The 11,624-nt window shown below is 43.0% G+C and overlaps 1 protein-coding gene across 1 annotated transcript; it reads left to right on the top strand.

Annotated features, from left to right (window-relative positions):
- The first annotated feature begins 5,231 nt into the window (after positions 1–5,231).
- On the top strand, positions 5,232–8,243 carry LOC121984162 (protein ALTERED PHOSPHATE STARVATION RESPONSE 1-like). The gene is made up of 4 exons (XM_042536977.1): positions 5,232–6,250; positions 6,622–6,839; positions 7,008–7,231; positions 7,307–8,243. Exons 1-4 carry the CDS (start codon positions 5,353–5,355, stop codon positions 8,115–8,117), a joined length of 2,151 nt encoding a protein of 716 aa, XP_042392911.1. The 5' UTR covers positions 5,232–5,352; the 3' UTR covers positions 8,118–8,243.
- The last annotated feature ends 3,381 nt before the right edge of the window (positions 8,244–11,624 follow it).

Below are 11,624 nucleotides of genomic sequence, written 5' to 3'. Positions count from 1 at the left end.
CTCCGAGTGTCAACTTCATTAAGGTTGGATTAACTACCCTTCTAATTAGAGTTGACACTCTCTAACTCATCTAAAGGATAGAGAAAATACTCCTAGGAACCCAAAACCTATTGGTGCTCCTTAGATGCTCTAGGTACTCACTAAGGATAACCTCCCTAGTTACCTTCCTAATGACCTTCCTAGGCTTCTTAGAAGTCTTAGTCACCTCCTCTAGATCAACTCTAGGGATTGCTTCCCTTGTGACCTTCTTAGTGACTTTCTTAGACTTCTTAGAAGTCTTAGTCACATTTGTTGTTGCAAAGATACTCTTAGGGATAACTTCTCTTGTATCCTTGACTTGACCCCTAGGCTTAGAGTTGGTTCCATAGCTATATGGAAAGAAGTTACATCCTTCTTAGTCTTAGGTTTGTATCCCAAACCTCTATAGTCATTGGATGACTTTTGCACTCCTAGACCTAGGTTATGTTCATTTTGCCCTTTTAGGATATTTTTAATCTTTTTTAGGGTCTTTTCCATTTTATCAAGCATTGACCTTAAGATTTGATTTTCTTTCCATAAATCCCTAGATTTTGGTTTTTCATTTTGTCCTTGAGTATTTTTATTTTTAGGCCTATAACTAAAATCCTTAGAGTTATTGCCTAAATTTTTATCTACCTTCCTAATCCTAGGTGTAGTAGTCTTAGCATGAAGAGCCACATAATTTTCATTAATTCTATCATGCCTCCTATGTTTATGGTAAATAGCATTAAAATGATATAGGTTAGAACTAGCATGCTTTTTACCATGATTTAAAGGGATAGACTCAATAAATGATACCTTGGGTTTTACCTTGGAAGCTCCCCCTTGACTTATGCTTCCTCCCTCAGACTTTACCGATTTATTCCCCTTAGGACATTGACTTCGATAATGTCCTTTTTTGTTGCACAAGAAGCACACAATGTGCTCCTTGCCCTGCTTTGTTATGGAGGCGGTCTCCTTGGGCTTCTCCTTACCCTTAAGTGTCACTTGGACCTTTTTCTTGGCCAATTTAGGACACTTACTCTTGTAATGCACATGTTCCCTACACTCAAAATATATAATATGATTTTTATTTTTAATTGAAATAATTATACCTTTATGTGTAGGGATGACACTTTCTTCTTCTTCTTCTCTTGACCCGGAAGTAGAAGCTTCCCCTTCTTCTTGATCCGGTGTCAACGACGGTCGCTCCCCCTCAATCCTAGAGGTGGAGACTTCTTCATCTTCATCTTGTACATGGAACAAAGAGTATGCTCCCTCTCTGCCCTTCTCATTGCATTCCTTTGAAGATGAGGTTTCTTGGACTTCTTCTTCGGATGTTGAGCATCTCTCAACTTTCGAGTCATCTTCTTCTTCCTTTTGGTCTTGATCCAATAAATCACCCTCTTTTATTTTTTTCTTGGTTTGGTATAGGGGAGGGTTCTTCATGAAGCTTGGTCAATTTGTTCCAAAGCTCCTTGGCATCCTTGAATTCTCCAATTTACTCCAAGATGTTGCTCGACAATAGATTGACCAATAGGTTGGTCACTTTATCATTGCCCTCGCATCTTTGGATTTGTTCTTGGCTCCACTTGCTCCTCTTAAGAATTTTGCCCTTTGAATTTGTTGAAGCTTCAAAGCCTTCCATTAGAGCTCCACTTGCTCCTCATAAGGAAATTTTCGATCCTTGATTTCCAAGAATCGAAGCTAGTCATTGTGAATGGTGGAGGCACCCTTGTGTCGAATCCGAGTCCATCTCAGAATTCCATCTTGAAGTTGAGCTTTTGATGAAGTCTTTGACTTGATGAAATTGCTTCAACTTCTTCACCCTCTAACCTTGTTGCCCCTTCCGGTGATGATTCCAATAAAGAGCGACCTCGCTCTGATACCACTTGTTAGGGTCAAAATGTACTAGAGGGGGGGGGGGTGAATAGCTCATCGCGCTTGATTGCTTGCTTCGTTGTTGTTGATAGGCAGCGGAATAAGACTACGAAGCACTCTATAATGCTAACACAAGGATTTACTTGGTATCCACCTTAAGAAGAGGTGACTAATCCAAGAATCCACACACGCAAGCACTCTCCACTAAGAAAATACTCTTTCTCGATAACTACCCGAGGTGGAGAAACCTCGTACAACACTCACACATACAACACTCAACACAAGAAGAAAAATACAAAGAGTACAAGTGTAAACCCTCTCTTCTTGCTTACTTGTTGCTTGTTGTTGCCTCTTGAACCTTGGAATTGCACCAGCACTTGCCTCCAAGAACCTTCAAGAATTGACGGTGAGAGCTCGGAAAGAATCACTGAGAGTGGAGTCGAAGATCTGTGGAGGAAGATGCTCGACAACGGTTATAACCTGCGCAACGGTCGAATCTCAATCGATTGAATTTTCTCTCAATTGATTGGGGAGGCTTTGAATCGATTGATCGATCGATTCAGAGCGCTTCTATGCTCTCTGGAAATAGCCTAAATCGATTGACCAATTGATTCAGACTTTCTCGCAATCGCGCAAGAAATCCAACCTGCCCCCAATCGATCAGTCGATCGATTAGAGGTTCCCAATCGATCGGCTGATCGATTAGGAAAGCTTCTGAGCGCGTGACATAAGCTCCCAATCGATCAACCGATCGATTGGGCCATCTTTTTTCGCAGCGCACCTCCAATCGATCAACTAATCGATTGGACTTTGGTTCAATCGATCGGTTGAACGATTGAACCACCTTTGACATGCCTAAAACCAAGTCCAAGGTCTCCAATTCCAACATCCGATCAACCGTGACCTGTTGGAACATTATGTTTGGCATCCGGTCAACCTTGACCTGCTAAGACTTCTTCACCAAGTATTCGGTCAATCCCTTTGACCCACTTGGACTTTTCTCCTCGTGCCAAATATCTGGTCAATCTTGACCCACTTTGGATTTACTTCCACCAGATGTCCAGTTATCCTTGACCCATCTGGATTTTCTTATGCCAAGTATCTAGTTAACTCTTTGATCTACTTGGATTTTCTAACACCAGATATCCGATCAACCTTGATCCACCTGGATTTCCACGTGCCTAGCTTCACTCACCAGGTCTTTCCACTACCCGACTTCACTCACCGGGACTTCTACCTGCCTGGCTTCACTCGCCAAGACCTTCACCTGGCTTCACTCACCAAGTCTTTCCATCTACCTAGTTTCACTCACTAGGTCTTTCACCTAGCTTTACTCACCAGGATTTTCAGCTGCCTAACCTCCAGTTAGGACTTTTTCAGTCAAGTATACAGTCAACCCTTTGACGTACTTGACTCTTCTTCACATCTAACTGGCCAACCTTGACCAGAGGGGAATTGTATCAACGATCTCCCCAAACGGACGATTGCATCTACGATCTCCATGTATTGTCAAACATCAAAACTCAAGCTTGAGCCCACTCAAGCTTAGTCAACCTGGTCAACCTGATCCAGGGGATATTGCACCAACAGTCAGGTCAGCAAACCCAACTAGATTTAGGTTGGTTGTCAGGTCCCGCGAACCCAATCCGACTTCCTGCCAGATATCGGGCTCCGCGAACCTATCTGGACTTCCCACAAACTATCAAGTCCAACGGACCTTGTTGGATTTCAGCCTGGTATTAGGTCCTTCACACCGGTCAACTTCTGCACAATTGGTAAAGCAATTAAGCCACAAAACATTCTAACTTTAAGTTCCTTGTCATTCATCAAAATCTGAGTTAGTTTATTAGTGCAAATTGCACCAACACACTCATGTAATCTTCGATGCATCCACAGTTCAATTTCCAACTACGGCATACTGTAGCAGTAGGACATTTTACTTTAGTAGGATGACAAATCTAAGATGTTGGGTTATTGAGACACTTGACATTGAGTAAAATAATAATTATCCTATAGGCGAGACAAGAAGAGAAATTAGGATGAAAAACAAATGAATATGAAGAATGCCAAAGGGAAACGATCGTTCTCCAAAATGGAGCTTTGTTAATAATAGAGGGATAATTCATCATATTGCTAGACATGTGCTCATATAAACGGTAGACTTTTAAGACTAAGAAATGAAAAAAAAAAATTTAAAATATGAGTCTCAATTCTAATCTTTAGAGAAAGAAAAGAGACATCATAAAATATCATAAAATAGAAATTAGTAAATTAGTAAAATTATTTCAAAAAAAAATTAAATGATGAAATTTAGACTTGAAATTTGACAATTATGATTCCTAGTAATATATATAGATTTTAAAATTTCGTATGCGTGGCTGTCGATAAATATGATTCTGAGTCTCTAAGTTAAAAACTATGACTCTTTGAAATTTAGATTGATCTTACGTCACCACCTATTACAAGCACTTTAGCACTTTTAAATCTATGTGGATGATCGATGAGAAATTTTCCTAGGTCATTCCCAATATTAATCGTGCTGGCTAAAAAAAAATACACAGTTAGAAATCATTATAGCCATAATTGCCACCTCAATATTTAGGTCAGTGGTAGTTTTTTGCAGTATCAACCATTTGTTTTTTAAATTATAGAGGTTGGCTAAGACTATTTTAGAAAAAGAGGCTTTCAAGTGTTTTTTTAGTAATGACCTAAATTAATTGAAATATCTAAAGTTTATGAGATAAAATTTTTTATTAACTTTGAAAAACTAATATACTCTATAAACGAGTCATTTTTGTCATTCATTTAACGTTCCACCTATAATTTATCATTTTCAATTTTGCTCTTTCGTAATTGTAATTTAGCTCGAACGAGTCAAATAAAATTAGCATCGTTTGTCAAGTCATGTCGAACATGACAAATCCAAAGATATAGTTTTTGTTGTGCGAATCTCAAACTAATGTAGACTGACTCCAATAATCTAATGTGGCAAGGATCCTACAACATGCCCAATGCAACACATTCAAAGATGGGTTGAGTTATACTTGATCCAATCAGTTAACGAGCTCAATCTAGTGTATTCATGAGTCATGCCTGATTTGAATAACAAATGAGCTCAAGCCGCACGCAGAGTTAGGCATGATCTAACTAGAACCCATGCTTGACTTAGCATGAACCCGTGCTTATATGACATGTATATGCTGTTCCAATACATGGAACTGTGTTGGGCATAGCCCAAACTGACCCGGGTCGAAGCGGATCATAATCCTCTCGCTGTTTGATGACTGACAAAGTAACGTCAAATTTCTCCCTCCTTCTTCCTCTTCTCTCTGACTTTGACTGTCTCTCTCTATACTCAGTTAATGCTGGCTCAAAGCGCCTCCTGCTACCCTGCTCTTCGGCTTCAACTCCAACCATAAGCTCGTCTAAATCCTGCCGAAACTCCCCCATTTTTATCGGCCAAGGAAACACCAAATGGGGGGATGTGCAGCGTCCAGGCTTGGGTTCAGCGGAGAGGAGGAAGGCCCGGTAGCGCTCTGCCGAGAGAGGAAGCGCCTCATGAAAGCGGCGGTGGACTGCCGCTACGAACTCGCTGCTGCTCACGCCGCCTACATCCACTCCCTCAACGCTGTCGCCGCCGCAGTCGACATTTTCGTCTCCCGCATGTCCGCCCCGACTCCCTTCCTCATCACCCTCCCTGACTCCTCTTCCTCCTCCGCGCCCCCTGCCATTTCCTCCCCTCCATGCGCCTACCTCCGCCAGACGCCGACGGAGGCAAAGATCGAGTCTTTGCCCTGCCACGCCTCGCCTCCTCCCGCGAGCTCAAAGTCCACAGAGGCGGCCGAGTCGGTGGAGGAGGAGGTGGAAGAAGAGAATAAGAGGGGTGGGGAAACGAGCTGCGGTTACTTCTTCTCCGCGACAGGGCCAATGCCTCCGTCTCCTCCACCGGAGGTGTTCGGTTGGGACTTCTTTGGCCAGTTCGATGAGGTCCCACGGGCAGCTGAACCGGCAGTTGCGGTGGGACGACTCGACCGGAGCTCAGATGAGTATTTGAGGGCGGTGAGAGAGCAAGAAGGCATTCCGGATCTCGAGGAAGCGGATGAATATGAAGAAGAAGAGGAGCTAAAAGGTGAGACTTTGGTTGCGGAAAGGGTGCCCGACTGCGGCGGCAACACCGAAGTAGTGGAGGTCGTCGCAAACCAAGAAGAAGATCTGTCTTTGTCCGAGAAGGCTGGAGAGGGCAGAGATCTACTCCAAGCGCTGAGAGAAATCGAGGACTCCTTCATCAAGGCGTACCATTCAGGGAAGGACGTCTTAAGGATGCTGGAGTGCAACTTTGTTCAACACCAACCAGGGCATGAGGAGACAAAAGGTTTGGTAAAATTTTCACAAGCTTCTACGTGCTCCTTTTATCTGGGTAAAAGGTGGATCACAAAGGGGAGTAGGAACAATTTCTTCTCCCTTAAATGGTCCAAGTGTTGGCTATCTTTTACCCCTGTCTAGCCTTATTGATCTCTGTAGCTCTACCATTTTATTTATCAACAGTCTTCCTTGTCATTCTTAAATGTATACTACAATTCCTATTTGCCAAAGAAAACATCAAGTTTTCCTTCTTTTTTTACTAGTTTGTAATGATCTGATCCTTTGATTCATAGCTTAAGGCACAGTTCTCTTCCTTGAAATATCATATACATATATCAAACTTTACTGATTGCGTGTGTGCATCATATATCTTTGATCTAGAGAACTCGTCGAAAGTTATTCGAGCTATTACATGGCATCGGTCTGCATCGTTCTCGTCCTCTCATAGAAGTCCTGTTACCTCGAGCTCCAACAGCACGTCTTGGACAGAAACTACAAACGAACCTTTGGAGGACTATGTTGGAATGGAGTCTGGAAGTCATTCACAGACTCTAGGAAGGTTGTATGCTTGGGAGAAAAAGCTATATGAAGAAGTGAAGGTACATTGTGCGTCCTTGGAATTCTCTGGATGGTCGATAGATGTCTGCATTCTGTAATCTGTATGAGATTGCTATCAATGCCTGATCATTTTAATGACAGCTTAACAGTGATGTGCAAATATTTCCCTTTATCTATATTGTTCTTGATGCATTGGTTTGGTTTTCTAGGCAGGGGACCAGGTTTGGCAAACTTACTTGAAGAAATGCATGCAACTAAGGAACCAAGAAGCCAAAGGATCAAAATCAAGCTCTGTGGACAAAAATAGAGCTATTGCAAGAGATCTACATGCAGGAATATGTGTTGCGTTACGAGCTTCTCAATCGATATCACAGAGATTAGAGAAACTAAGGGACGAAGAACTACAACCACAAATCGTAGAGCTGCTACAAGGGTAAGAAGAATGATCCTGAATTATGAATCTTAATTAGCAATGGCATCATTTTCTTCATTGTTACTTCTCCTGTAGTTTGTCCCGGATGTGGAAGACGATGCTGGAGTCGCATGAAACTCAGAAACATATAATGTTTGAAGTGAGCACATTCATATGCCCGGCACATGGAAAATTCAGTAACAACACGCATCGTCTTGCGACCGTTACTCTCGAGGCTGAGCTTCGCAACTGGAGGTCATGCTTTATAGGCTATGTTGCAGCACAGAAGGCGTATGTCGAAGCTATTCATGGTTGGTTATCGAAGTTTTTTGCATCCGATGTGGAATACTATTCCCGAAGTAGATCGTTGTTTCCTTCCTACAGAGCTGGAACACCTCCTTTGGTTATCATGTGTCATGAATGGTTGACCTCACTAAGGAAGCTACCTGACCAACCTGTATCCTCTGGCATGAGAAGCTTCATTAGAACTGTGCGGGGCTTATGGATCAAGCAGGGGGAAGAACAGCAACAGAAGAGAAAAGTAGATAGGCTCACCAAAGAGCTCGACCGCAGGGTTCTTGCTCTGCAAAGGGAAGAGAGCAAGGTTGTGGAATTCAAGCTGTCTGAAAACAATCCTGATTCTGATCTGCGACAGCGAGTAGAGTGTTTGTCTGAGAAGAAAGAGCTGCTAGACATGTTCAGGAAAAAATTGGAAGCTGAGAAAGCGAAGCATCGAGATTGCTTGCGCAAGACCCATGAAATCACGATTAACGGGTTCAAGATCGGATTGGCTAGCATCTTCGAATCGCTAACGCAATTCTCGAAGGATTCCGTTAGCATGTATGATCTGTCGATGCATGAGATGGCTGAGAAGACTACCTGCATAGAGCCTCTTGGACATGGATGAAGTTGATATCAAATGTTTGCCGATCTTTTTGGGGCATGCAAAGTAGGATAAAATATGTGAGTACACTGAGGAATTCTGTAGGCCTTGGCTTATTGCTAATTGCTAGTCTTCTCATAAGTATTTCAATTGCCTTCTCAAGCTACCTTCTTTAAATCTGCTGTTGAATGGTTAAGGCCTATCTATATTTGGGGGTATATCTTCTGTTAAATGGTTAAGGCCTATGTACATTTAGGGCACCCTAAGAAAACCTGGTGGTGATGTGTAGCATGCCAAGGAGCTGAGAGAGTCAGTTGGCGTAGGTTTCCTTTCCGACGCCTGGGCACCCTAAGAAAACCCACTACACACTCAGGCTCGTAGGATCCCTCACGGACAAGACCCCCTTGTGTGCCACGCTCGGCGGACATGGGATCCTCGATTTAGCGACCGCCGAAGACATCCACCTCCCTACCACGTTGAGCCTCCGCAAGCGGCTCAAGTCCGCCATATCGTGGAATAGAGGAGTTGCCATAAAATCAACCATGTATTTACTTCCATAATCAATTTTAATGAAGCCCATAGCTCCTTCATCTGTACCAGTATAGCAACTAACCTTTACAAGTTTACATGGCAGGTTTATCCAATCAATTAGAACCTTAAAGAGCAAGGCTATGTGACGAGATAATCCAACCTCAAGTGAGTCAAGAGGAAGGAATTCTGCAATTCACAACTCTTGAGTGTCCATCTTCTTTATATATCATTAGCATCATCAACTGGACCACCAATATTGCAAACAATAAGATATGTAATTTTTTAAACCAACCCACTAGGCAATGAATTTGGATCTCCTGTCTCGTAATCCCATGTCCCCATGGTCTTGTAATCCCATGTCCCCATGCCCATTAATTAAATAGCAGAAGAAAAATATCATTTTGAATTGAAAAAAGAAAATCTCTTTTTAGAGTTTAGGGTTTAGGATTTTAAGATTTAAGATTAACGACGGAGTTGGAATGATAATAGGAAAATCGTTAAATATCTTAAATCTTAAATCTTAAAATCCTAAAATCCTAAAACCTAAACCTTAAACGGAGGTTTTATTTTTTCGGTTCAAAACCATATTTTTCTTATCATTTAACTGATGGGACAAGGGGACAGGGAGATTATGAGACAGAAGATTTGATCTCCTAGCTAATAGACCATGCTCTTCTAGTTTGGGTTCCATAAGAATAGAAGCTGCTCGCTTCTCAAGTTGTGGAAGTGTATATAGTCAAATGTTCGGTTCAAAGAAATGACTTTATCATCATCATGTTGGTGCGGGCAACATCCGACGATCGAACTTGTGTTTTGATTATATCAAAGGGTTCAAAGTTAAGTTATTTTGTTATCTGATATATTTAAATGAGCTTTATAGGAAAGCCCTAAGTGTACTTAGACAGAAGTCCTAGTTGCGGTTAGGTAGACGGAAAACCCTAGGGGGTGGTAACTCTAGGTCCTAGGAGGTGGTAACCCTACGTATGAAGTCTTAGCGGGTCGAGGGCTTCGGGCAAAAGTCCTAGAGTCAAGGACTCTAGGTGGAAAGTCCTGGTGTCGCGAACCAGGTGAAAGACTTGGCGGGTCGTGGAGCGGACGTCTAGCAGGAAGTCCTGGAGTCTCGGGCGATGAACAAAAGTCCAGTTGGTCTAGAGGATCAACTGGCAACATATAACTCTCCTGAGTGAACTAGGTGAGGACGTGTTCCCCGGTGAGGGAACAGTAGGCGTCAGTTCGACCTAGGGTTTCCGGTCGGGAATCCGAAGTCAGAACCGGACAGTCCGGAGACTGTCAAATACTTTAATATTACATATTTATATGTTAACTTTGTTTTGCAGGGTATGTTGGTTTGTTGGACTAACTTATTTTGCAGGAACAGACCCTCTCGCAACGAGGCGCGAGGGCGTCCTCATGGAGCTTCAGGGTGCCCTGGAGGCTGAGCAAAGGGCGCTCTCATGGAGCTTGAGGGCACCCTGGACATTGGCGCGAGGGTGCCCTCATGGAGCGCGAGGGTGCCCTCATGGAGCTTGAGGGTGCTCTGGACCTTGGCGCGAGGGCGCCCTCATGGAGGTTGAGGGCACCCTCGGTGGATAAGAGGTGACTTCTTCAGAGCTCATCCACGTTGCGGATTCGGCGTGGATGAGGACGCCCTCCATGGTGTTGGAGGCGCCCTCCACGAGCTTTATAAGCAGGACTCGAGCAACAGCAAGGAACATCAACGAAAATGTGATCCATCTTCCGTGCACTGCTCAAAAGACCATCCGATAAAGCTGTAGCAAGACACCGACGACCTGAAGCTTCGAAATTACTGTTCTTAAAGTTGTTGGTATATTTTCTTACTGCACGTGAATTATTGTATCCTCTTTGTAATACTTTGCGAGCTTATAGTGATTGCCTAAAGTAAACACTCAACAAGCGTGGGCCTTAGAGTAGGAGTCGCCCCAGGTTTCGAACCAAGTAAAAAATCCTTGGTGTCTTTTCTACGCGTTAGTGTTATTATTCCGCTGCGTTTACTCATTAAGTTTTCTGAAACGAAAGTGAAAGCCACCCCCCCTCTAGCGTTTTCGATCCAACAATTGGTATCAAAGCGGGGGCGCTTCGAATTGGTGCAACCACCATTTAAGCAATATTTTTTCGTGGTAATTTCTTGATTTTTCGGAGTCGATCGGAATAGGTATAATTGCTACCTTTTGATCCTTTTTTTTCGTAATCGAAGTTTTTGCTCAAAGTTGGTGCAACACCACTCGAGTTCGAGTTTTATTTTTCTTTATCCCGCACTACTAATCCAAGATTAAGTCTTGGAACAAGATTTTATTTTTCCTTGTGTGCGAGATCTCTTTTTGCTATAATGGCCCATCAAGAAGGCTATAGCACAACCCGACCACCGCTCTTCTCTGGGGAAGACTTCGGCTACTAGAAGGGTCGAATGGAGTCCTACCTCGAAACTCAGTTCGAGGTATGGATGATCATCAAGACCGGCATTTCGCTCCCACTTGATGGCGCAGGAAACCCCATAGCATGCGAAGACTAGGACCCTAGCATAATAAAGAAGGTAGAAGCCAACGCAAAAGCAACGTGCATCCTTCAATGCAGCCTTACAAAGGAGGAGCTGAATCGAGTCGGCCCATTCTCAAGCGTAAAAGAATTGTGGAAGAAACTGATCGAGCTGCATGAGGGCACGTCCGACACAAAGGTAAGTAAGCGTGACATACTTTTTAATAAATTGTATAACATCAAAATGCAGGAAGGAGAGACAGCTAGCCAACTTCACGTGCGAATTCAAGATCTACTGAACGAACTGCATGTGATCGGACAGAAAGTGGAGAACCGCGACGTTATAAGATACGCGCTTAATGCTTTTCCAAGGAACACTTTGTGGACATCCATGGTCGATGCCTACAAAGTTTCTAAGGATTTATCTTTAATTAAATTAAATGAATTATTTTTTGAATTCAAATTACATGAACAGACTAATGCTCGGCCAGTCGAGAAAGGTGTTGC

The sequence above is a fragment of the Zingiber officinale genome, chromosome 5B (genome assembly GCF_018446385.1).
Source record: "Zingiber officinale cultivar Zhangliang chromosome 5B, Zo_v1.1, whole genome shotgun sequence".
NCBI classification, from domain to species: Eukaryota; Viridiplantae; Streptophyta; class Magnoliopsida; order Zingiberales; family Zingiberaceae; genus Zingiber; species Zingiber officinale.
Note: the sequence above shows the minus strand (reverse complement) of the source record. Positions and strands in the feature narration are given on the sequence as shown.

Coding starts and splice junctions, on each gene's coding strand:
- LOC121984162 (XM_042536977.1), top strand. CDS start 5,353: ATGGGGGGATGTGCAGCGTCCAGGCTTGGGTTCAGCGGAGAGGAGGAA. Junction 6,840..7,007: donor AGCTATATGAAGAAGTGAAG/GTACATTGTGCG, acceptor TTGGTTTTCTAG/GCAGGGGACCAGGTTTGGCA. Junction 7,232..7,306: donor ATCGTAGAGCTGCTACAAGG/GTAAGAAGAATG, acceptor CTTCTCCTGTAG/TTTGTCCCGGATGTGGAAGA.